Source organism: Macaca thibetana, chromosome 16 (genome assembly GCF_024542745.1).
Source record: "Macaca thibetana thibetana isolate TM-01 chromosome 16, ASM2454274v1, whole genome shotgun sequence".
NCBI classification, from domain to species: Eukaryota; Metazoa; Chordata; class Mammalia; order Primates; family Cercopithecidae; genus Macaca; species Macaca thibetana.
In genome coordinates this window covers 20,527,043-20,553,433 of record NC_065593.1, presented here as the reverse complement: position 1 = coordinate 20,553,433, position 26,391 = coordinate 20,527,043, and the positions used below count along the sequence as shown (strand labels likewise).

Below are 26,391 nucleotides of genomic sequence, written 5' to 3'. Positions count from 1 at the left end.
TTGTATTTTTTTTTTTTTTTTTTTTTTTTTTTTTTGACGCGGAGTCTTGCTCTGTGCCCCAGGCTGGAGTGCAGTGGCGCGATCTCGGCTCACTGCAAGCTCCGCTCCCCCGGGTTCACGCCATTCTCCTGCCTCAGCCTCCCGAGTAGCTGGGACTACAGGCGCCCGCCACCTCGCCCGGCTAATTTTCTTGTATTTTTAGTAGAGACGGGGTTTCACCGTGTTAGCCAGGATGGTCTCGATCTCCTGACCTCATGATCCGCCCGTCTCGGCCTCCCAAAGTGCTGGGATTACAGGCTTGAGCCACCGCGCCCGGCCCTAATTTTGTATTTTTAGTAGAGATGGGGTTTCTCCATGTTGGTCAGGCTGGTCTCGAGCTCCCAACCTCAGGTGATCCACCTGCCTCAGCCTCCCAAAGTGCTGGAATTACAGGCATGAGCCACTGCACCTGGCCTAAATAATAATTTTTAAAAATTACTGTTTTTTGGTTTAGAATTACTTAGCTGAACTGTGCAGAAGCAAGCTTCTGGATTCCTTGATAAAAAGCCAAAGTTGTAGGCTCAAGGGCTTTAGGATGAATAAAATGTTTGAAAAAAACACAACAGGACGAGGCAGGCTGATCACCTGAGGTCAGAAGTTCAAGACCAGCCTGACGAACATGGAGAAACCCCGTCTCTACTAAAAATACAAAAATTAGCCAGGCGTGGTGGCACATGCCTGTAATCCCAGCTACTCAGGAGGCTGAGGCAGGAGAATCGCTTGAACCCAGGAGGCGGAGGTTGCGGTGAGCCGAGGTTGTGCCACTGCACTCCAGCCTGGGTGACGAGTGAAACTCTGTCTCAAAAATAAAGAAAAACAAAAACAAAATGCAACAACGCAAAAGACATGACAAGCGATGAAATAAATAAAAGGAGGCAGATCTCCTAAAGCGAAAATGTCCCGTGCAGACACACAGCGCTATCTTGCACCCTGCATGGTGCCCACTATCATGCACAGTTGTATATTTAGGAGAAAAATGTTTTGGTACGCAAAATACAAGATAAGCAGATAAAAGGGAAACCAGTGTCTGTTATTCAGTCATTCAGTACTTACATAAATCACTTCTTTTACTACAACAAACTTCGAGGGCCACATTATAGCGGTCCAATACACTGGGAAAAGGCGTTTCTTTTCACGAGGACAATATTACTAGAGATGAACATTAAAAATTACTTAATCTAATAGGAAATAGGAAAATTAACATACATTCTAAAGAGAAGCAGAAGTTTATCTGGTTATTCAAAGTTCATATAATAATTTCCACATGTATAAAAAAAAAAAGCCGGGCACAGTGGCTCACGCCTGTAATCCCAGCACTTTGGGAGGCTGAAGTGGGTGGATCACCTGAGGTCGGGAGTTCGAGACCAGCCTAACCAACGTGGAGAAACCCCGTCTCTACTAAAAATACAAAATTAACCAGACGTGGCGGCGCATGCCTGTAGTCCCAGCTACTTGGGAGGCTGAGGCAGGAGAATCAATCGAACTCAGGAGGCAGAGGTTGCAGTGAGCCAAGATTGCGCCATTGCACTGCAGCCTGGGCAACAAGAGTGAAACTCTGTCTCAAAAAAAAAAAAAGAACCAATTACCTAGAGGAGGGCCATATATAACTTGGTTTGCTTTGAAACTCAAGATTGCTTCCCCAGGATACAGAATTTAAGCTGAATGAAAAGCTGTAGAGCTGGATGATAATTTCTTTCTCTCAGTGAAGGTATAATAGTATCACACCTATAAGAAGATAAGCTGAAACGCAACCAAAATTTCCATGCCCCGCGCCCTGCCAGTAAGGGAGGACAGCAGAGGTTATGATTTACAAGTAATTCTATGTATGTTCTTTTGGAACCAGGATCCTCTGAGTCAATTCCTTCCAATCTCCTAAGTTTATTTTTAAAAATCCGAACCTGGCCGCCACTTTAAATGATGAGACTTAGGGACTGGTGTAACAGCTTGATTTTGGAAGCTTACTTTAAAAAAAAAAAATTTAATTATTCGATGAATACCCAATAAAATTCCATTTCGAGTGATTAAAACCTATTTGTTACATAGAACCAAACAAAACTACAAGAAAACATTTTTAAAACCTTTTTTTCAGGCTGATGAAATTGTTTAATCTATTTTAAAGAAATCTCACATGATGTTCTGTGGGGATTAAAAATATACACAGAAAAAAATAAAACAAAACAAAATATATATATACAGAAAGAAACTTGCACAGAGCCAGGTGTGCAGCAACGTCACACACTCATTCCTTTCTGTTTCCTCTGGATGCTCAAAATGTAAAAGCAAGAAAGATGGGGATGTTAACCAAACCTTTTGGCCCAAGGAATAAAATTTCTTTAAAAAATTTAAAATGTCTGGCCGGGCGCGGTGGCTCAAGCCTGTAATCCCAGCACTTTGGGAGGCCGAGACGGGCGGATCACGAGGTCGGGAGATCGAGACCATCCTGGTTAACACGGTGAAACCCCGTCTCTACTAAAAAATACAAAAAACTAGCCGGGCGAGATGGCGGGCGCCTGTAGTCCCAGCTACTCGGGAGGCTGAGGCAGGAGAATGGCGTGAACCCGGGAGGCGGAGCTTGCAGTGAGCTGAGATCCGGCCACTGCACTCCACCCTGGGTGACAGAGCGAGACTCCGTCTCTCAAAAAAAAAAAAAAAAAAAAAATTTAAAATGTCAAAACCTGCCAGAGATAGCAGAACAGCCTATCATTATCAGGTGCTGGGAATGGCACCATGACAAGCCATTAATTTGGACTGACTTGAACACCTGCTCTCATAAAATCCGCATGATTCAGAGTTAACCCTAACCATCTGCAATCCCAACCAAAGTCATGTTTCATGCTGCTGTCCTAGTCTGGACAATCATCTGTCACTAATCGAACACAGTTATATACAGAATGTGCAGTCCCAGCAATACTGTAGATTATAGCAGGCGTTCTCTACCTGCACTCATGATTGGATTTCATTTCTAAAATACATCAGAGCTTTCAAAGGTTGAAATACACAGATCTGCACTACCCAAGCCTCCTTGCCTCTAGGGGAAACAAATCAGAAGAACATTTATCAGGAACTGACACGTCAGGCCTCACAGGTGCTGGGCAGGAATCACAGAGGCTTGCTCTGCATCACGTCTTCCATTAACCTGAAGCTTTGGGTTTATTGTGTTTAGCAAACCACTCGTCACTTTTATCTGCTGCCATTGCCTGTAAAATAGAAAGAGAATAAACATTGACTCCAAGTCTGAAAAACAAAAGATATAGCCCACTTTATACCACACTGTACTGACCACAGTAAAAAAATTAACATTAAAAAAAAGGACCCAACCCCCCGCTCCAAAAAAAAGAAAAGAGAAATAAAATTTTTTGTTAACATTTAAAGAGTATTAATCCAGTACAGAGTATTATGTTCAGTGAGGCAAGAGATACTGGTGAGTAATGAGCCACTGTGGACCCTCACTCTGCCAAGTCAAGGGCAAAGCCTGTAGCTAGGAAGTGTGGCTGGAGGGCCAACTAGACCAGGGACCCGCATGCCAGGCAGTAGGATCTCTGGTAAAAGAGAAAGTGCTGCCTCTCCACTCACAGCATCTGGGCAGATACTCAGGAATCTTTAGTATCACGAAACTCAGTCTGATAGTGAGGTCAAACATGAAACTCTATGTGATGTTTTAGTGATGAAGCGTGGAATGATTCCTTTTTCATAAGTCTCCTCCCAGCCTACTCTTCTGATGTTGGTTCTGTTTAGTTTGGGCATCTTAATTAAAAATGAAGCCTTGAGCCGTGCCCCGTGGTCACACCTATAGTCATAGCCACTTGGAGGCTGAGGCCAGAGGATCACTTGAGTTCAGAAATTCGAGTTCAGCCTGGGTAACAGAGTGAGACCCTGTCTCATATATATACATAAAGACACAAATAAAAATACGTAAGTAAGTAGAAAGCCTTAACAATTTTTGGTTCCACAAGCATCCCTTTAGTTGTTTAGCAAGAACAAACATTCATTTACTTAGTCAAAAAGAGCTAGGTACCATGCTGGGTTCAGGGGTGTCAGCAGAGACAGCTGGAAGCTTCGAGGAGTGTACAGAACAGCTGAGAACTCAGATATGGAAACAAGCATTTTGCATGACAGAGTGTGTGTACGCATGTGTGTGTCCTGAAGCATCTGCTAAAATATCTACCTCAGCAGGAAGTCACAAGATGAGTGGGCAATTGAAAATGAAGAAACAAATATATTTATTATTTAGAAACAGTGAAGGTGAAAGTGGCTGTCCTAGGAAGTGTAACTCAGAGATGGACCGTTTCATTTCTAAAATATCTTAGTACTATCTGATTTATTATCTTAATGAAAGTAAGTATTTAAAAATCAAAGATACGCTTTAAAAAACCACAGCTCACAAATATGCATGTTTCTGTCTTTTAGGAGCCATAAAAAGTGGGAGGAAAGAACAACTAAATGATTTGGAGAACCTAAGAAAGCTTTTTTTTTTTTTTTTTTTTGAGACGGAGTTTCGGTCTTATCACCCAGGCTGGAGTGCAATGGTGCAATCTTGGCTCACTGCAACCTCTGCCTTCTGGGTTCAAGCGATTCTCCTGCCTCAGCCTCCCAAGTAGCTGGGATTACAGGCATACGCCACCATGCCCGGCTAATTTTTTGTATTTAGTAGACACAGGATTTCACCATGTTGGTCAGGCTGGTCTGGGACCCCTGACCTCAGGTGAGCCACCCGCCTTGGTCCCCCAAAGTGCTGGGATTGCAGGCGTGAGTCACCACACCTGGCCGAACCTAAGAAAGCTTTTAAGTACTGAAGGACAATTAAAAGAGGAGGGGGAAAAACCCTTTGGGTTGGATGCAAGAAGATGTATCTTAGCTAATGCAACAGTTCAGTGGGACTGGAATGGGGATGGGTTAGGGGACTTAGGGAGGGAGGCAGGACAGAAGGTCAGAGGGTAGAGAATGTCCAAGTATGTCACATGCTCTGTCACAGAGTCTGAAATTTATCTCAGAGGTAAGAGAGGGCTACCAGATTAAACAGTTTTAAAAATGACTGGGTGTTTGCTTTGGCACAGACCGTAAGGTGACAATAAGGCCTTTCAAAGGGAAAGCTGAAAGGCAGAAGAAATTTCAGAGGTAGAACTCACAGCTCTTCGTGACCAACAGCTAAAGTAATTTAAGGATGAGGAGAAATAATGTTCAAAAGTGACTGTCTGTAAATCTAGAACGTCTATTAAATGTTAAAAAACAAAACATAACAAAATAACACCAAAACCGGCTCTGAGGATTCCAGCGTGAATAACCAGGATCATAGATAGGCTGTCCTGTCCAGGGAGGGAGCAGGGCACAGAGGAAGAAAAAGGACTGACGGCAAAGCCTGAAAGGCATCCGTCCAGGCCCTGCCTGCTCCCACTCAGTGTGTGGTCCTCAGGGGTGAGGGGGAATGACTTCATCACCATCCAAGCCCTTACCTGCCACTTGGTGTATGGTATTCAAGGGTGAGGGCCAATGACTTAATCATCCTTAGTCTCGGTTTCCTCATTTGCAAAGGCTGATGCTATCAACCTTGCAGGTTATGGTACGAATCAGAGAATGTATATAAAGCACTTAAGGCTGCGTGTAATCCCAGCACTTTGGGAGGCCAAGGCGGGCAGATCACCTGAGGTCAAGAGTTCGAGACCAGCCTGGCCAACACGGTGAAACGCTCTCTCTACTAAAAATACAAAAACTAGCTGGACATGGTGGCGCACGCCTGTAATCCCAGCTACTTGGGAATCCCAGCTACTCTCCTGAGGCAGGAGAATCACTTGAACCCGGGAGGCGGAGGCTGCAGTGAGCTGAGATCACGCCACTGCACTCTAACCTGGGCAACAGGTGAGACTCCGTCTCAAAAAAAATAAATAAATAAAAACAAGGCACTTGGGCCGGGCGCGGTGGCTCAAGCATGTAATCCCAGCACTTTGGGAGGCCGAGGCGGGCGGATCACAAGGTCAGGAGATCGAGACCACAGTGAAACCCCGTCTCTACTAAAAATACAAAAAATTAGCTGGGCGCGGTGGCGGGCGCCTGTAGTCCCAGCTACTCAGGAGGCTGAGGCAGGAGAATGGCGTGAACCCAGGAGGCGGAGCTTGCAGTGAGCCGAGATCGCGCCACTGCACTCCAGCCTGGGCAACAGCGTGAGACTCCGTCTCAAAAAAAAAAAACAAAAACAAAAACAAAAATAAAAACAAGGCACTTAAGAATGTATTGATATTGTAGCATTTCTTTCTTTTTATTTTTATTTATTTACATATTTTTACTATAAATAGAGAGTTTATCTGGGCCAACCTTGAAGACGGCAACCCAGGAACACAGATTGAGGTTTCCAGAATCTACACTCCCAAGTAGCCTTTATTTAATATTACTGGAAGAGGAATGGATTTGAGGTAAGATGAGTTATAGACACGCTGAGTTTGATACATGGTGGGTTTCCTAAGTGAAGAGCTTCTCGGGATGTAACGTTGGTCTGGACAGAAAAAGTACTACACATAAGAAAAAAAGTTCATAAGCTGGACTTCACCAAAACAAAAAATTCCGGGTCTTCAAAAACTCAATGAATGGCTGCGAAAAAGACTTGCATTTGCAAGTGATGAAGGAACAATGAGAAACTACGGTACAGAGCGGAGGTAAGAGCCACGTAAGGGTCGGCCACACTCTCTTCGGTTGTGCATATTTGGAATTTTTCAAAGGAATGACTCTTCTTCATCGAGGTAAGAGTCACATAAGGATCTGTTGTACTCTCTTCGGTTCTGCATATTTGGAACTTTTCATCGTGAAATATTAAAAGTTATTTAAAAATGGACAAAAGACTTGAACATAAAATTCACAAAAAGAAGTAAATGGCTAATAAGCACATGAAAAGCTGCTCAACATCATTGAAATATCCCTGCAGTCATCAGGGAAATAAAAATTAAACCTTTGTGGGGCTGAGCTGGAAGGATCACTGGAGTCCAGCCTGGGCAACACAGCAAGAATCTGTCTCTACAAACATAGAAAACATTAGCTGGGCATAGTGGTGCACCTGCAGCCCTAGCTATGTGGGTGGCTGAGGCGGAAGGATCACTTGATTGCACCAATTAAACCATTTCACATGTGCTAGAACAGGTAAAAAAAACCACAAAAAGCAAAATAAGTGTTGGTGAGAATGAAGAACAACTGGACCTATCAGACAAACGATGGTCCTATTACTTTCAATGACTGTCTGACACTTTCTTATAAGGTAAAAGCAATTCTACTCCCAGATATTTACTCAAGAGAAATGAAACATTTATCTATCTACAACAAGATTTACACAAGAATGTTCATGGCAGTCTTCCTTAGATAAAAAATCTAGAAATAAACCGAACGTCCACCACTGGAAGAATGAATGAGCAAATTATTATATTCATAAAATTGAGTATCCGTCAGCAATTAAAAAAAAAAAAAAAAAAACACACACAAAAAAAACGGCACCAAGCTGTGATATGCAGTTACACGGCAGAATCTCAAAACCACGTTGAGCAAAAGAAGCCAGGCACAAGAGAATACTGAATGATCCCATTTGTATGAAGTCCAAGAACGAGCTCACCTACAGTGACAGAAGTCAGAATAGCGGCTGATCTGGGAGATGAAGGTGCCAACTCACTGGAAGTGGGCATGAGGGAACTTCTTGGGAAAATGGTGTGTATTTTGAGCAATGGTTGTATGAGTAAACACAACTGTCAAAACACATTGAAATTCTACCTAAATTATGCCTCATCAACAACCACCACTTGTCTGAGCTCAGGAAGGAGTTAAAAACTAGAAGTGAGGAAGCTGGAGCAAGGATGATGGTTAAGTTCAGAGCAGGGGTAAGCAGAGTCGCAGGTAAGCTCTCACCAGAGCAGAGGAAGAATGCAGAGGGGGAAAAACGGCACAGCAGGGCTACGGGTAAAAAACACTTTGGGATGAGACAAAGAAAGAGGTGCCCGTGTCTGAGGAGAAACTGTCAGGGAGATGAAAACGGCAGGATGGCTGGGTGCAGTGGCTCACGCCTGTAATCCCAGCTCTTTGGGAGGTCGAGGCGGGCGGATCACCTGAGGTCAGGAGTTCAAGACCAGCCTGACCAACATTGGGAAACCCCATCTCTACTAAAAATACAAAAATTAACCAGGCCTGGTGGTGCGTGCCTGTAATCCCAGCTACCAGTTACTCAGGAGGCGGAGGCAGGAGAATTGCTTGAATCTGGGAGGCAGAGGTTGCAGTGAGCTGAGATCGCGTCACTACACTCCACCCTGGGCGACAGAGCAAGACTCCGTCTCAAAAAAGAAGAAAAAGAAAATATCAGGATCGCCAGGGAGCAGGAGTTCATCAGTGCTATAGAAGAGTGAGCAGAGGCTGGGTGTGCTGGCTCACATCTGTAATCCCAGCACTTTGGGACGCCAAGATGGATCAATCGATTGAGCCCAAAAAGTTCGAAGCTAGCCTGGGCAACATGGTGAAACCCCATCTCTACAAAAAATACAAAAATTAGCTAAGCGTGGTGGCACACGCCTGTGGTTCCAGCTACTCGGGAGGCTGAGGTGGGAGGATCACTTGAGCGTAGGAGGCGGAGGCTGCAGTGAGCTGAGATCGTGCCACCGCACTACAGCCTGGGTGACAGAGACCCCGTTTTAAAAAAATAAAATGGGCCCAGGTGCGGTGGCTCACGCCTGTAATCCCAGCACTTTGGGAGGCCAAGGCAGGCGGATCGCCTGAGGTTAGGAGTTCGAGACCATCCTGGCCAACACGTTGAAGCCCCGTCTCTACTAAAAATACAAAAATTAGCCAGGTGTGGTGGCATGTGCCTGTAATCCCAGCTACTCGAGAGGCTGAGACAGGAGAATCGCTTGATCCCAGGAGGTGGAGGTTGCAGTGAGCCAAGATCGCACCACTGCACTCCAGTCTAGGTGACAGAGCAAGAATCCATCTCAAAAAACAAAATAACCCAGCACTTTGGGAGGCCGAGACGGGCGGATCACGAGGTCAGGAGATCGAAACCATCCTGGCTAACACGGTGAAACCCCGTCTCTATTAAGAAATACAAAAAACTAGCCGGGCGAGGTGGCGGGCGACTGTAGTCCCAGCTACTCGGGAGGCTGAGGCCGGAGAATGGCGTGAACCCGGGAGGCGGAGCTTGCAGTGAGCTGAGATCCGGCCACTGCACTCCAGCCTGGGCGACAGAGCGAGACTCCGTCTCAAAAATAAATAAATAAATAAATAAAATAAAATGGGCTAGGCGCAGTGTCTCACACCTGTAATCCCAGCACTTTAGGAGGCTGAGGTGGGTGGATCACTTGAGGCTACGAGTTTGAGACCAGCCTGGCCAACCTGGCAAAACCCTGTCTCTACTAATACAAAAATTAGCCAGCATGATGGCGGGCGCCTGTAGTTCCAGCTCCTCGGGAGGCCGAGGCAGGAGACTCGCTTGACCCTGGGAGGTGGAGGTTGCAGTGAGCTGAGACTGCGCCATTGCATTCCAGCCTGGGTGACAGAGCTAGACTCCATCTCAAAAAATTTAATTAATTAATTAAATTAAATAAAGAGCGAGGAGAAAGAGTCTGGCAAATTTGTCAGCTGAGAGGATGACTGAGATTCTATCTTCCTTCAGAATAAAATGTATAAAGACTATTTTCTATACATTTCCTGCTTTAACGTTAATTGTGCATCTACTATTATGTAATTTGCCAAGCTCTATAAACTATAACAAGCTGATGAGATAGACACTCTTATTTTCTGAAATTTTTGGATGAGAAGACTAAAGTTCAAAGAATTTAAGTAAACTGTTTAAGGTCAGTCACATAGTTATATGACCGAACCAAGAAAGACAGATCTGTTCCTTTAATCATTCAACAAAGTATTTGCAGAACGTCTAGTACACGCCAGGTATGTGCTAGGAGCCAGGATCCGAAAACTACTTGGAATGCTTCTGAATTACTGAGTTTGATGAGAATCTAAAAGTAGTTGCTATATTTGGCAAGAAACAAAAGCACTTCACCAAGTAACGAGAGCCAGTGCACAACAGACTGAAGTGAAAACGGGAGGCGAGAAAGAGAAACAGTGTGCACTCAGAGTTTCAGAAGAAGAAATCTGGAGAGGACGTAGAAAAGGGAAACAGTGCGCACTCAGGTTTTCAGAAGAATCTGGAGAGGAGATATTGGGTCAGTAAAAGGTTTTTAAAGGATGGGAGCTTTCAGCGCCTGTTTGCATGCTGGCGAGAATAACTCACTAGAAAAAAGAGACGGATGCTGCAGAATGGAGAAGAGATGATCAAAGGAGCTGCAGAGCTGAGGGGATGGGATGGAGGCATCTCCATGCAGAGAGCAGAATAAGGACGGATCCAGCAGCACTGCTTCCAGGGCAGCCTGAGGTTGTGGCAAGGCACAAATGCCAAGTCTAGACGAGCGGTCTCCACAGGTGGCAGTGAAGACATCAGTCCTTGGCTCAGGTCAACCCAACAGCGAAAGGACATGGTTCTGACAGTAAGAACCTGGACCCTGTTGCGTAAGCCCTCCCACACACACTTAATGCCACCCCCTCAGGCCCATGGTGACACAAATGTGGAAATGACACTCACATCATCCAACAATTTGCTTCCCTCTGGATCCACCTTAGAAAGTTCTCGAAATGCTTCATCCCCAACAAAGCAAATTTCATGTCCGTCCTACACCAATAAAGAGAAAAGACACCTGCCAAAGACATCCTTGAAGAAACCCCTGGTCCAGCCTGCCCCCTGCCTGAGGAATACTTACAGGGTCGGCCAGAATGACCACCTGTACTGTTGCTTTCCCTGGGGTGTCCAGGCTCACCAGGGGAGTCAGAATCTTCTGGTTCTCCCTTTTCATCAAGTCTTCTAAGTCTGGCAACTTGAGGAAAACAAAGGGGCAACGTGAGCCAGGGGTCACACACTACTCAGGACACGGCCCTCGTCAGCCCTAGAGGAGTATCAGACACCAGAAAGAACCAAGGCGCCGTGTGTTTGAATTTACTATCTCAGCTGCTCTTCAAACAACTGCTGACCTTGATACTAAAGCCACAGTCAAAAGGACCTCGAGAAGGGAAGGCCAAGGTTCTTAGCTGGGCTGAACGAGCTAGTCGCAGAGCTCAAACAATCTGGTATCAAGCATTACCTCTTTCTGGGGGCAAGAGAAGGCAATTCTTCCAAAAGCTGCTGCGTGCTCCACCGCACCCTTGACGCCCTGGAGCTCCAGCTTACACTGAAATAGGAAAGGGGATTATTTTTTGGAACAGGTTCTACATTACATGTACGTGGTAGAAAAATTCAAACAGTATATACAAAAGGAATAAAGTAATAACTAATGCTGTAGCCTACTCTCACCCCGGAGACAACTAGTAAGCAGTTTCCTGTGTATCCTTCTAGAAGCACTGCATGTGCACGCACCTATCTTTTTTTTACACAAATGGTAGCATAATTTACAAATTATTCTGTTCCTTGTTTTTCTCCACTTAATGTCACCATATCGATACATAAAGATTTGCCTCAATCTCTTTGCTAGCTACGTAGTAATCCATTCCACGAATGAACCATAAATTACTGAAGTATGTCTCTAATCTATAGGACACTGAAATTCTTACGTGTTGTGATTACAAACAATGCTGCAACAGACAACCTTGCACACACTTCTGTGTGCCTCTGTGTGCTGAGTACATCTGTAAATAATTCCTAGGAGTAGAATTGCAGGGTCAAAGGGCAAGAACTACATCGTGCTCAAATGCTGGGTTATTAGCAAAAGAAGATGAAAAAGATCTTGTATTAAATCCATTCAAAGGGCCGGGCGCGGTGGCTCACACCTGTAATCCCAGCACTTTGGGAGGCTGAGGAGGGCGGATCACGAGGTCAGGAGATCGAGACCATCCTGGCTAACACGGTGAAACCCCACCTCTACTAAAAATACAAAAAACTAGCCGGGCGAGGTGGCGGGCGCCTGTAGTCCCAGCTACTCGGGAGGCTGAGGCAGGAGAATGGCGTGAACCCGGGAGGCGGAGCTTGCAGTGAGCCGAGATCGCGCCGGGCGACAGAGCGAGACTCCATCTCAAAAAAAAAAAAAAAAAAAAAATCCATTCAATCTCTTTGATTAAGCAATTCCACTTCTGAAGAGATATATCCCCAAATATAAACAAGGTAATATCTGGGTGGTGAGATTATCACTTATTTTCATTTTCTGCTTATCTATCTAAATATTGAATCACTGTGAAGAAACTATGGGAACAACCTTCATGTTAACCTCATTCATATAGGTTATAAGCCATTTATAAGCTTCATTTATAAGCCAAATTCAAAGTAACAGGTTAGTTATTCTTCTCCAAGATTGCTCACCTGGTTATCAGCATAGCCCAGCAAAGCCCTTTGCTTTTCTTCATCTTTTTCATAAATTTTCATTCCCAGTAGATCACACCAGTAGTTCAAGGACTTGTGAAGATCAGACACTGCTAGAGTTACTTTTAATACAGGATCTGTTGGGTGATAAAGCAGGAACAGACAGATCAATTTAATGGAATAAAACAGAAAGACCAAAACATGCTCATGAATACATACAAATTCAGTTTATGTTAAGAAAGGGATTTTAAGCCAGTATGAAGTCAGGTGCGGTGGCCCATGCCTGTAATCCCAGCACTTTGGAAGACTGAGGCAGGAGGACTGCACGAGCCTAGGAATTCAAGACCAGCCCAGGCAACACAGTGAGACCTCACCTGGACGAAAAATTTTTAAAAATTGGCTGGGCGCAGTGGCTCAGCTCACGCCTGTAATCCCAGCACTTTGGGAGGCCAAGGCAGGTGGATCCCCTGAGGTCAGGAGTTCGACACCAGCCTGGCCAACATGGCGAAACCCTGTCTCGACTGAAAATACAAAAAAAAATTAGCTGGGTGTAGTGGCGCATGCCTGTAATCCCACCTGCTTGGGAGGCTGAGACAGGAGAATCACTTGAACCTGGGAGGCAGAGGTTGCAGTGAGCCGAGATGGCACCACTGCACTCTAGTCTGGGAGACAAGAGCAAAGTTCTGTCTCAAAAAAAAAAAAAAAAAAAAAAAAAAATTAGGCTTGGTGGCTCATGTCTGTATTCCCAGCCACTTGAAAGGCTAAAGCAGGAGAATCGCTTGAGCCCAGGAGGTCGAGGCTGCAGTGAGCCAAGACTGCACTACTGCACTCCAGCCTGGGCGACAGAGTGAGATCCTGTCTCCAAAAACAAAAAAAAAGACACTATGAAAAGCCTAATTATTCAATGGATGGCACTAAGAAGACTGGCTAGTCATGTGGTAAGAAAAACTTACATCTTTGAAATAAATGACAAAATACATTCCTGATGGGTTAAAAAAATAAGTTTAAAAAACGAAATCATGAAAATACTAGATATAGATGATTATTTATACAATTTTGAGTAGAGGAAGATTTTTCTTTAAACCTGACACCAAAGATAGAAAAACTATGATGAAAAAAATTCTGCTACGCAAATTACACAAAATGGAAAACTAGACAACAAACAAAAAAAGGAATTACAATCAAAACCAGAGTACACAACACAGTAGGGGGAAAAACTGCAATAGATTGGACAAAAAGTCCTTAATATGTAAATCACCTGTAAATATTAATAGGAAAAGAATGAACATGCTAGAAAAATAGGCAAAAGGCACAAAGCAATAATCCACAGAAGAAGGAATTAGAATGCTCAATTAACATATGAAAAAATATTCAACCTGACCCCCCTAAAAAACAAAGACATTAGAATTCACATAAAATCTTTTGTTATCTAATGTGCAAATAATGTTAAAAGTTGGCAGTGTTAACTCTATTAGTGTAGAGGGGAAAATCACAATCTTACAATACTAGTAAAGTGTAAATTAGTACATTTCTGGGCAATAATTTGTCAGACTGTACCAAAAGCTTTAAAAAATGTTCATTGCTTTTGAAAGAACAAGTCAATTTTCAGCCACTCAAAGGTAATTGTGGATGTATGACGGGCTTTTACCACCAAGACATTCATCAGTATTGCTTAGAACGACAAAACACTAGGAACGACATAAATATCCAACAACAGAGAATTGTTTATCTTCCTACAATGTAATAATACAATGGAATTCCTATAAAAGGATATGAAGAAATGTATACACTTAATTATATATATGTATTTTTGACGAAAGATTAGAAAGATATACTCTAAAACGTCAGCAGTGGTTCTCTCTGGATATATGGGTGTGTGTGTTTTTTTCGGCTTATCTGCTTGTCGAAGGAAGAAACTTGATTATTTTGTAAAAAGAATAAAAGTCATATTGAAACACCTACTGTTATTGGAAACTTTTCACATTTAAAGTGACTTTCTAAAGAGCTGTTCCATGTCTCCATCTGACTATGATACATTCATTACATTTTTCTTTCGATTTTCACCTCCTTAGTCCTGTTTGTTAGAACAGCAATACTGTGACTAAGACGCTGTTTCTCACAAGTGCCTCCGCCTGGCAGGCTCCATTTTTCTCCTTTCCATTTACTTCAAAATCAACAAATCCCAGTTGACTTGGAGCCTGAAGGGACGGAGGACAGAAAGTTAACAAGTGGATGAAGCTGCACAGAAGTAATTCAGAGGAAAGATGAATGCCAGCCAGACAGAAGGTCTGACCACAACCAACCAGAAACGCCCAAAGGGATTTCCATTCCAAAGGACAAAAGCATCTTAGCACCGTGGAGCTCTCTATTATTTTAAGTACTGACATATCACTAAGGCTGGAGAAAAAAAATGGATGGTGAAGCTAGCTGCAAGAGTTAAGTTTTAAAGTCAGCAAAGGATCAATCACCTATCAACAAAAAAACACCATAAACACCCTTTAAATCACCAGTGAAGTAGAGAAACACCATCTCTCCACGAGTCCCACGCAGCCAAGTCTAGCCTCCCACACTGAACGGACTGATCTTTCTTTTGCTGAGCACCAGATGATAAACAAGGAGCATTCAACATCCTACGCAGACTCAGCAGGGGGGCACCGGGGACAGGAGGCCGACCAGTGGAAGAAGAATTTCCAGGACTCCTTTCTAAGGCCCACTTGCGGTCATACGTTCACCAAGTGAGACAGTGGGCACAAGTGCCTTTGCCATTCGCCAGCATTTTCCCCGTTTTTGCTTTTGTTTTGGCAGGGCAGGTAGGTGAATTTGCAGGCATTAAATACAAAATGAAACACTGATGAGGCTGTCTCTGCAGCCAACAAAACAAACCCTGCAAAGTTTCCTTCTTGTTCTGTGTGGCAGTCAGCGAGGGGGCTCCTCACTTCCATGCCATCCCTCGCCGAGTACCGACCCTAAAGTTTGGGACCTCGGCTCCAGAGGCTAAATGGTTTGGGGATGATCCTATTTCTCTTGCCAGTGATTGGTTTCGGAGCAGGCACAGTATATCAGATCTGACCAGGAAGTTTGCTGGAAGATTCTAGGAAAGTTTTTCTTCTGCTCTTAAAAAGAAAGCAAGCCAGGCGCGGTGGCTCACGCCTGTAATCCCAGCACTTTGGGAGGCCAAGGCGGGTGGATCACGAGGTCAGGAGATTGAGAGTATCCTGGCCAACACGGTGAAACCCCGTCTCTACTAAAAATACAAAAAATTAGCTGGGCGTGGTGGCGGGCGCCTGTAGTACCAGCTACTCGGGAGGCTGAGGCAGGAGAATCACTTGAACCTGGGAGGCGGAGGTTGCAGTGAGCCGAGATTGCGCCACTGCACTCCAGCCTGCGCGACAGAGCAAGACTCCATCTCAAAAAAAAAAAAAAAAGAAGAAAGCAAAAAGGGCCGGGCATGGTGGCTCACGCCTGTCACCCCAACATTTTGGGAAGCTGAGGCAGACGGATCAAGTGAGGTCAGAAGTTCGAGACCAGCCTGGTCAACATGGTGAAACCTTGTCTCTACTAAAAATACAAAAATTAGCTGGGCGTGGTGGCGTTTGCCTGTAATCTCAGCTACTGGAAAGGCTGAGGCAGGAGAATCGCTTGAACCTGGGAGGTAGAGGTTGCAGTGAGCCGAGATTGTGCCACTGCACCCCAGCCTGGGCGCTGGGCGACAGAGCAAGATTCTGTCTCAAAAAAATAATAATTTTTAAAAAGTAATAAAAATACAAAAAAAAAAAGCTGGGCGTAGTGGCAGGCGCCTGTAATCCCAGCTACTTGGGAGGCTGAGGAAGGAGAATTGCTTGAACCCAGAGGGCAGAGGTTGCAGTGAGCAGAGATCATGCCACTGCACTCCAGCCAGAGCGACAGAGTCTCAAAAAAAAAAAAAAAAAAAAAGCAAAAAGAAGTCAGCATCTCCTCTCCTACCAGATAGGCATGTGGGAGCATGTGGCCCTGCCTGCTCCTGGCAGCCCTCCTGCAACCTTGAGGGGACCAGCTCTAGGAGAGGCACCTGCAGAGAACAACAAAACGTAGAAAGAGAAAAATGTGGCGAGCTGGCGAATCATCTAACCTTGAAATCTTCCCCAGCTATAGAACGCCTGCTCTGTGAGCTAAAACATTCCATAACTGTTCAATGTAGTTGGGTTTTCTGTTATTTACAGATGAAAGACTCACAAATCCATAAATTACCAGTAGAACAGAACCAGTCTAGATCCCCTATTGCTATGTATTAAAGTTCTGATATGAGAATATAATTTCTCCGGTAACAGGTAAAAGCATTGGCTGGGGAAGACACGTCACGTGAACACAGAAAAAAGACAGGCGGCCCTCACTCTCCTTTCCTCAAAGATGCCTTTAGACAGAGGCTTTTTCTGGTTCTGGTATAATTACCTGACTGAGGCAGACTGCGATTCTGCAAATAGAACTTATATCCTCCTGGGGCCTCGGTTTCAAAAACACCTTCTGCGACTTCCGTCAGGGGCCACTCCAGCTTCCTGGCGTTGCTGACCGCCTGGCTAGAAGCGAGCGTGATTCCCTAAAACAAACCACAGTACATCCAAGTACATGATCACAACAGATATTTTACAGAACAAGACAATGAGCCCAACCCCTACTGCCTACTGCCTTTAGGTAAAATCACCTAAGATTAACTGGCATCCAACATTTTATTCTAGCGATTTAAAAACAGGTTTTCAATGTTTTATCCCACAAACATTCAGATCTTCATGAATAATAGGACAGAAATTGAAATGCCAGTGAAGTCGGATTCATTTAACACCAAAGATAACCTCTTCTAATTCTAAAGATCTAGCCAGAGAAATCTTGATGCTACCTGGGTCTGCCAGCTAGCTACCTATTTAAGGTGAAACTGTTCTCAAGGTTTCCTTACATTTAATCAAAGTGTTGGCTTTTTTCCCAGCACTTTGGGAGGCCGAGACGGGCGGATCACGAGGTCAGGAGATCGAACAAACAAAAAAAAAAACAAAAAAACTAGCCGGGCGAAGTGGCGGGCGCCTGTAAGCAAAGGCAGGAGAAATCTCACCCGGGAGGTTTGAGCTGAGATCCGGCCACACTCCAGCCTTTGAATCAAAGTGTCTAGAAATGGACACCTATGCTTTCTGATAAGACCAGCCTTGTTTCTAGCTTCGATTATTATAATGGCCTCTCTGCCTCCAGTCTTGTAAATCCATTATCCACTCTGCAGCCAAAGTAAACTTTCCAAAACGCATCCTACAGTCTACCCCCAGAGAGCAGCCAGCCTTGTTTTCCCTTTGCTCAAAGTCCTCCAATGGCTCATTTCTCTCGGATGACTTATGGTCTAGGAGGCCCCCTACAGTCTTACCCCATGGCACTGCTGACCCCATTCTTACCACGTCCCCTCTCATTCTCTGTTCCAGCCACACTGGCTTCCTTACACCTCCTTGAACACTCCAGATGTTACCTGAGGGCTCTTGCATAGGCTATTCGCTGCCTGGAATGCTCGTCCCCCGGATACCCACATGGCTAACTCCCTGACCTCTTTTGAGCCTCTGCTCAAATGTTATCTCTTCACTCACACGCACCCTCAACACCCTACTCAAATTTACAACCAGCTACCTACCCCCAGCCAAAAATCCACTAGAAAAAAACAGTATTTACCATAAAGTCATTGCCAAGCTTGTAGTCTCCGATGCCGTAATTGTAAGTCAGTTCTGCAACAAAATGATCGTCCTCAGGCCCAAATCCCACCATTGTTTTACTCCATTTCCCATCATAAGGCCTAGAAAATAAAAGTAAATGAACTAAGTGACCACAGACAAATCGGCCTCAGGCCACCCCCAGAGAACTACTGGGCACAGAGAAATGAGCAGTCCTGTCTGGTCCTAAAAGTTCTCTTAAGGATGAGATGACTTCAGATGGTGCAGAAAGCAGCTGTGGGCAGTACTCATGGGACCCTACAACAAGCTCCTAAGACTGTCTATTCAGCATCTACTTGAAGGAAAGATTTGTTCACCTTTTCTGTAAAGCAAGGAACAGAATCCTAAAGACAGTTCTCCAACTAACCTGTTATTTCCTTGACTATCAATCAACGAGTATGGACTTGGACTGTTCCAACTTGTCATGGTACTAAGATTAAGAGATGGCCAGGCGCAGTGGCTCAGGCCTGTAATCCCAGCACTTTGGGAGGCCGAGGCAGGAGGATCACCTGAGATCAGGAGTTCAAGAGCAGCCTGGCCAACATGGTGAAACCCCATCTCTACTAAAAATACAAAAATTAGCTGGGTATGGTGGCACGTGCCTGCAGTCCCACGTACTAGGGAGGCTGAGGGAGGAGAACTGCTTGAACCCGGGAGACAGAGGTTGCAGTGAGCCAGGATAATGACCCTGTACTCTCACCTGGGTGACGGAGTAAGACTGTCTCAAAAAAAACAAAGACATTAGAAGCTGCTGCTTCATCCAGAGCATGTATTTGCATTTGTGGCATAATATGCAACATATCTGGTCACTGTCCCCGGTTCCTCTGGAATTTCCTGACGGGAACATATTTTGTTATTCACAATGAGCCCCTTTCGGTCACACCTGAGTTTATGCTAATGAGGAGACTTAGAGTGGGACCTCTACATAGACTCAGGATGGGGCTGGTCACCAGAAAGACAAATGATTAGAGGACTGGAACTTTCAGTCCCACCCACCAACCTCTGGGAAGGAAAGGGATGGAGACTGGGCTCTATTAGGCTTGAACAACGAGACTTGATGAGCTTCGGGGATGCTGAACGCATGCAGGTGCTGGATCGGAGCCTGCCCCAGAACAGCACGGAAGCTCTGCGGCCGCTCCCCATGCCCTGCCCTGTGTATCTCTTCTGTCCAGCCGTTTCTAACTCGTACCCTTTATAATAAACCAGTAAATGCAAGTGTTTCCAGCGTTTCCCTTCGTTCCATGGGACACTGCAGTAGATTATCAATCGGATTAAATAACAGGACAGCCGGCTGGTATTAAGAGAACTGGAGAATTGCTTCACGTACCACAAGTGTTGTATGAGAGTGCAGAGAAAACAGAATATGTGTTCCCGACATTCCTAAAGTCGCCTCCACAATTTATTGCCTCCTGAATTAATTCCACTGCTTTATACTCACTATGAGGGTGCAGAGAAACAGAGTATGTGTTCCCCACGTTCCTGGAGTTGCCTCCGCAACTTACTGCCTCCTTAATTAATTCCACTGCTTTATACTCACGTTGAGAAACTGTCTTCTGTTATCCGGGTGTAGTCAGAGCCTAAAGAAGATTTTAAGAAACAAGGTATCATACCCATTGCAGGCGGCTTTGCAGCCTTCTTCAAATTCCTCATGCCGCAAGACCTGGTGTGAGATTTAGAATAAATTGTGAAGTGTTACTCGTACTGTTCACAGCATCTTTAGCACAAACTAAAATGTCAAAACACAGATATTATCATTTGTAAGCTTTACTTGTAAAAGAACAAAAGCAAATGAGCTTTATACTTCTCCCAGGATAGAAGCAGTAGAAGCAAGAACAGTTTGACACCAAGGGTCGGGCTACCAAATCAGTTGTGAAATCTATTCAGATTGGTAAGCAGTGCTATGCAGTGGGAAAAAGTGCAGCCTTCAGCATTAAAGAAGTCTGATTTGGACCGGGCACAGTGGCTTACATCTGTAATACCAGCACTTTCAGAGATCAAGGCAGGTGGATCGCCTGAGGTCAGGAGTTCAAGATCAACCTGGCAAACATGGTGAAACCCCATCTCAACTGAAAATACAAAAATTAGCCAGGCGAGGTGGCACGTGCCTGTGATCCCAGCTATTCAGGAGGCTGAGGCAGGAGAATCACTTGGACCCATGAGGCGGAGGTTGCAGTGAGCAGAGATCACGCCACTGCACTCCAGCCTGGGTGATGAACAAAACTCCATTTCAAAATGAATTTAAAAAAAGGACGGGCTCTGTGGCTCATGCCTGTCATCCCAGCACTTTGGAAGGCTGAGGTGGGCGGATCACCTGAGGTCGGGAGTTCGAGACCAGCCTGGCCAACACAGTGAAACCCTGTCTCTACTAAAAATACAAAATTAGCCAGGCGTGGTCGTGGGCGTTTGTAATCCCAGCTACTCAGGAGGCTCAGGTAGAAGAATTGTTTGAACACGGGAGGCAGAGGTTGCAGTGAGCTGAGACTGCACCATTACACTCCAGCCTGGGTGACAAGAGCAAAACTCAATCTCAAAAAAAAAAAAAACAAAGAGTCTGATTTGGAATTCCGTCATTTAGTAGTTGTGTAACTCTGAGCAAGTTAGAATCTGAGTCTCAGTCTCCTAACATGTGATGGGAATGGAAGTTATTAAAGCATCTCACAGAACCCTGCACACAGCAGGCTCTCGATGTGTTGGCTTTAGTCTTCCTTTTTGATTTCCACAGCTCCTGCCAGTTCAAGTTCCCAATGCTCTGCTCAGACTATTAAAAATCATCCTTATTGATATCCTTCCTTAATACCACCATAAAAGTACACATCTAAAGCACACAGCTCTGATCCCATCACTGCCCTGTTTAAGAACGTAAGTGAGGCCGGGCGCGGTGGCTCAAGCCTGTAATCCCAGCACTTTGGGAGGCCGAGACGGGCGGATCACGAGGTCAGGAGATCGAGACCATCCTGGCTAACATGGTGAAACCCCGTCTCTACTAAAAAATACAAAAAACTAGCCGGGCGAGGTGGCAGCGCCTGTAGTCCCAGCTACTCGGGAGGCTGAGGCAGGAGAATGGCGTAAACCCGGAAGGCGGAGCTTGCAGTGAGCTGAGATCCAGCCACTGCACTCCAGCCTGGGCGACAGAGCAAGACTCTGTCTCAAAAAAAAAAAAAAAAAAAAAAAAAAAAAGAACGTAAGTGAGCTCCCTTCTTACTGAAGCATAAAATCCAAATTCTTTAGCATAGCATTCAAGATACTATTAGAAGCAATGCCAACCTGTCCATCCTGATATCCCATCTCCTCAACTTCAACTAAGCAACCTCAACTAAAGGCACATAAAACCAGTGGCTTCGCAAACATGTAACATCACTGCACTGGCTCTTTAGTGTTACTAGGTAGCTCCCCCTCTAATCTATCTGTGGATATCCCAACTTTAGAAGTCAACTCGAATCCTGGCTAACATGGTGAAAACCTGTCTCTACTAAAAATACGAAAAAAAAAAAAAAAAGAGCGAGGAGTGGTGGCGGCCGCCTGTGGTCCCACCTACTGGGGAGGCTGAGGCAGGAGAATGGCATGAACTCCGGAGGCGGAGATCGCGCCACTACACTCCAGCCTGGGTGGCAGAGCGAGACTCTGTCTCAAAAAAAAAAAAGTCAACTCAAATACAAGGTCTACAGGAATTATTTCCTCATCACCCAGGTTGGAAAAACCTCTCCTTTTGATTTTCATAATAGTTGCTAATACTTACATAATGTACTATCATCTATATGTTAAATACTATACATATAATAAGGTGTTTAATCTTTTTTTTTTGAGAGGGAGTTTTGCTTTTGTCGCCCAGGCTGGAATACAATGGCGCGATCTCGGCTCACTGCAACCTCTGCCTCCCAGGTACAAGCAATTCTCCTGCCTCAGCCTCCTGAGTAGCTGGGATTACAGGTGTGCGCCACCACGCCCGGGTAATTTTTGTATTTTTAGTAGAGACAAGGTTTCACCATGTTGGCCACGCTGGTGTCCAACTCCTGACCTCCAGCGATGCGCGCCTCGGCCTCCCAAAGTGCTGGGATTACAGGTGTGAGGCACCGCGCCCGGCACATGTTTAGTCTTTACAGCAACCTTTTGATCAACGAAGAAATACTAACAAGGGACAGCTCTGTGGTTTCTGCTATCGAAAGTTTTGTGGTTTTTCACTATCAAATTCTGACTTCCATTACCATCACCTACGTACAAATCCAGTTCCAACTCCCACCCCAACCCAGGCCATGAGCTCTAATGGAGAGTATCCATCAGGGTCATTTGAACCTTTGTTGCCAAAACTCAATGTAGTACCCTAAAAATAGCAGACGGAGTCTCGCTCTGTCGCCCAGGCTGGAGTGCAGTGGCGCGATCTCGGCTCACTGCAAGCTCCGTCTCCAGGGTTCACGCCATTCTCCTGCCTCAGCCTCCGGAGTAGCTGGGACTACAGGCACCCACCACCTTGCCCGGCTAATGTTTTGTATTTTTAGTAGAGACAGGGTTTCACCGTGTTAGCCAGGATGGTCTCAATCCCCTGACCTCGTGATCCGCCCGCCTCAGCCTCCCAAAGTGCTGGGATTACAGGCGTGAGCCACTGCGCCCGGCAAAACAGCAGATATTTTAAAAATGATCTGACGAATTTAGACCCCCGTCTGCCGCACCGTCTCCACACTAAACCGCGCTCTTGCACCTTTTAAGTCTTCCTTACTGGTGTGCTCCCTACCTCCCCGGCTTATCGAAGGAGGTCCCCCAAACCCCGTTCCCCAACCGAGTCCTGCAGTAACAGCTTCTCAGGACCGGGGAGAGACTGCTTGTGGGTGCTGTTGCAAAGGGGATGGGTTGCGAGTTGGAGCCCAGATTCAGAGACTGAGTACCCGAGTGGAGCCACTCCGACCAGCCCTGACAGAAGCAGAACTCTGAATATGCTGGTTTTACCTACATCAAAGACTCCAAACCGGAAAAGACAAATATTAACTGGAAAGCATTATATGACATTTTGTGCATTTACCGTCTTTTCCGGTAGACAGTAAGCTCCACAAGGGCGGGGCTCAATAAACATCTACGAGTGACTTAAACGAAAGGACGTGCTGGGCACACCGCGGGGACTAATCGCGTTAGGCCCCTCTCCAAGGCCTATGATCCCCACCGGCAACTCGCCGCTCCCGAAGCTGAACTCCGCGCAGGGCCCAAGGTCGGGCACCCTCCGGCTGAGGTTCACGACACACCCATCTTCCCCTCCCTCCGCCAGGGCCGGCTCGGGGGCCCGTTCCCGCCTCGCGCGCCAGCCCCAGTCGAACCCGGCCTGCACCTTCATCCCCAGGACGTCCCGATAGAAACGCGCCGTCTGGAAGCGGTTTCCCACTTTGAACACGAAGTGCAGAGCTCTGCGAGCAGCCATGACTCCCGCGCACGCAGCCGTCACGCGCACGGTACCGCCCCGCCCACGACGGGCGCCCTGGGCCGTGACGTCACTGGCCGCCGACGGCGCGCCTTGGTGACGCAGCCCGGGTCTCAGAGAAGATGGCGGCGCTGGTGAGACGCTCGAGGTTTGTCGTGCGGCCGCTGCTGCAGGTGGTGCAGGCTTGGGACCTTGACGCGAGGCGCTGGGTCCGGGCGCTGCGGCGGAGCGCAGTGAAAGTGGTGTTTCCTTCCGGAGAGGTGGTGGAACGGAAGCGCGCTCCCGGGAAGCAGCCCCGCAAGGCAGCATCTGAGGCCAGTGCTCAGGAGCAAAGAGAGAAACCACCGCTTGAGGAGTCCGCATCCCACGCTCCCAGCACCTGGGAAGAGTCTGGGCTTCGCTACGATAAAGCTTATCCCGGGGACAGGAGGCTGAGGTGATGTGGGTCTTGAAGCGTGTCGAATGTTCTCGTTTCCCTTCCCGCCTCACAGCGGAGCCTTAACCTCCTTGTCCGGATGGAGGACTTCTTCCAGTACAGCCCGCTGGCTTTTGTATTATGCACAGAGGGCCGAATAGTGTCTTTGGAATTAGCTTCTGTTTCCCCTCAGCTCTTTGTTGCTGTTTTTGTTTCACCATGTTGGTCAGCCTGGTCTCGAACTCCTGACCTCAGGTGATCCGCCCGCCTCGACCTCCCAAAGTGCTGGAATGACAGGTGTAAGCCACCGCGCCCGGCCCTCTCCTTGGCTCTTTATTTCTGTTACAACTAAGCGTGTCTTAGTAACAAGAATGTTGATAGTTACCTGTTTTTTTATTTCCATCTACAGCAGTGTAATGACAATAGTAAAGTCCAGGCCGTTTCGGGAAAAACAAGGGAAGATCCTGCTGGAAGGTCGCAGGCTCATTACAGACGCTCTCAAGGCTGGAGCTGTGCCAAAAATGTTCTTCTTTAGCCGTCTAGAATACCTAAAGGAGCTGCCAGTCGATAAGCTGAAAGGTGTCAGCCTCATTAAGGTGAAATTTGAGGATATCAAGGATTGGTCCGACCTCGTAACACCACAAGGAATAATGGGTCAGTGATTATTACACAGTGTATCTTTTTTTTTTTTTTTTTTTTTGTCTTGCTCTGTCACCCAGGCTGGAGTGCAATGGCGCAATCTCGGCCCACTGCAACCTTCGCCTCTCAGGTTCAAGGGATTCTCCTGCCTCAGCCTCCCGAGTAGCTGAGACTACGGGCATGCACCACCACGCCTGGCTAATTTTTGTATTTTTAGTAGAGATGGGGTTTCACCATGTTGGCCAGGCTGGTGTCGAACTCCTGACCTCAGGTGATCCTCCTGCCTCTGCCTCCTAAAGTGCTGGCATTAAAGCATGAGCCACTGTGCCCAGCCTTACACAGTGTATCTTAAGGTGTGGAGACCTAGGATTAATTTCTCATACTTGTCTTAGGACAGCAGATTTCATTGAAATGAAATTCAAAATGTTACAATTAGAAAAACATAATTCTCAAACCTGTGTATCTTAGAATATTTTCAATGGAAATTGAAACCCGTTTTTCACTATCATTTGTGTTGTGGCTCTTTATAATCTCTAGGAAGAACCACTATTCCTCAAACCTTGTATTTTTTAGATTACGTCTTCAACTTTTTATGTCAGATTAAAACTTAAGAAAATGTTTACTAAAAGAGTTAGCCCTTCATTTCTGCAAAAACTCTGCTGATGTGGTGATCACTGTTAATAAATTCCTTATTCTAGAAGCAGATCTAAGAAGTGAGGTATAAGCCATAATATACTGCCCTGTTTAGCCCAATAAACGGAGAACCTTGTCTTCTAGTCTGTTTCTTCATTTGGCTGAATCTAACTTAATCTTACTTAATGTCGATTAGCAATTACAAAGTCTTTGGTCTAAATATGAGAAGTTTTTCATACATTTTTGACATTGGAGTTTTATTTAAGATATGAAAACTGAATCCTTGAACTGGGGACCATCTCTTGTTTCTGTAATCCAGTGAGTCACAGGGATCTGTGCCTCTACAATCAGAACTCTTAGATCCTAGGATGGGGACTTGGATTACTAAAGTACCTGGAATTACTCATGCTAAGTAACCATATTCTCACTAGAAACAGCCCTCTAATCCACACTCGATGCTTCAGTGAACATGTCATTCATTTTTACTGAGCTTGTCACTTTGGGCACGTGTGCTAACAGTGGCCATCCCATCTTGAACTTCATCATTATACCTGCTTTCATCATTTCCTGGCTTTATAATTTTTATATTATTTAGCTTATCCTTATGTTACTATATTTTAGATTTGAGGGCAAGGAATAAGGGAGAAATGGATAGGAACTGGCAGCACCTGTCAGGCTTTAGACAGACACTCTGCAGAATCCAGTGACGTAAGTAGGGTCTCTGTATGGTGGGTTCTTATCACCACAGACATTCAAGTAGAAGTAAAGGACTTCTGAGATCCCCTGCCCTACTGAATGGCTTGTGGCCATCTGTGACTCGGAAATGGAGGCTCTCTCACAGCACACAGACGCCTAATACCCTTCTGTTGCCTTCAGTGGTGGGTAGGCTTTTTACCTGCACTGTCTTTAGAAAGAATCCTAAATCTTTGATTGTATCATGTTTCAGTACAAGTACTACTTCATCTCCTGACTTCAGTCAGTAGCCCATTTATTGGAGCAATTATATATGACAAAATACTAGTAAGATTCAAAAAATCTGTACAGTCCCTTGGGAGCTGACTACAAAGGGTTTGAATATTTGGTAATGATACATAAAGAGTTTAAGGTAGTGCTTGGCCTAAAAAAAAATGTTTACTAAAAGATTTATCTTTTACTAAATGTTTACTAAAAGGTTATCATTATCACCTCTACCAGGAAA

At 45.5% G+C, this 26,391-nt stretch overlaps 1 protein-coding gene across 1 annotated transcript; it reads right to left on the bottom strand.

Annotated features, from left to right (window-relative positions):
- Nucleotides 1-1,997: 1,997 nt before the first annotated feature.
- On the bottom strand, nt 1,998-24,513 carry GLOD4 (glyoxalase domain containing 4). The gene is given in 12 exon segments (XM_050763602.1): nt 1,998-3,236; nt 10,631-10,717; nt 10,806-10,919; nt 11,184-11,270; nt 12,392-12,528; nt 16,820-16,964; nt 18,068-18,188; nt 19,716-19,765; nt 23,417-23,701; nt 23,703-23,807; nt 23,809-23,953; nt 24,329-24,513. Coding segments are annotated over 12 exon segments (1,527 nt in total). The 3' UTR covers nt 1,998-3,170.
- Between the last annotated feature and the right edge of the window lie 1,878 nt (nt 24,514-26,391).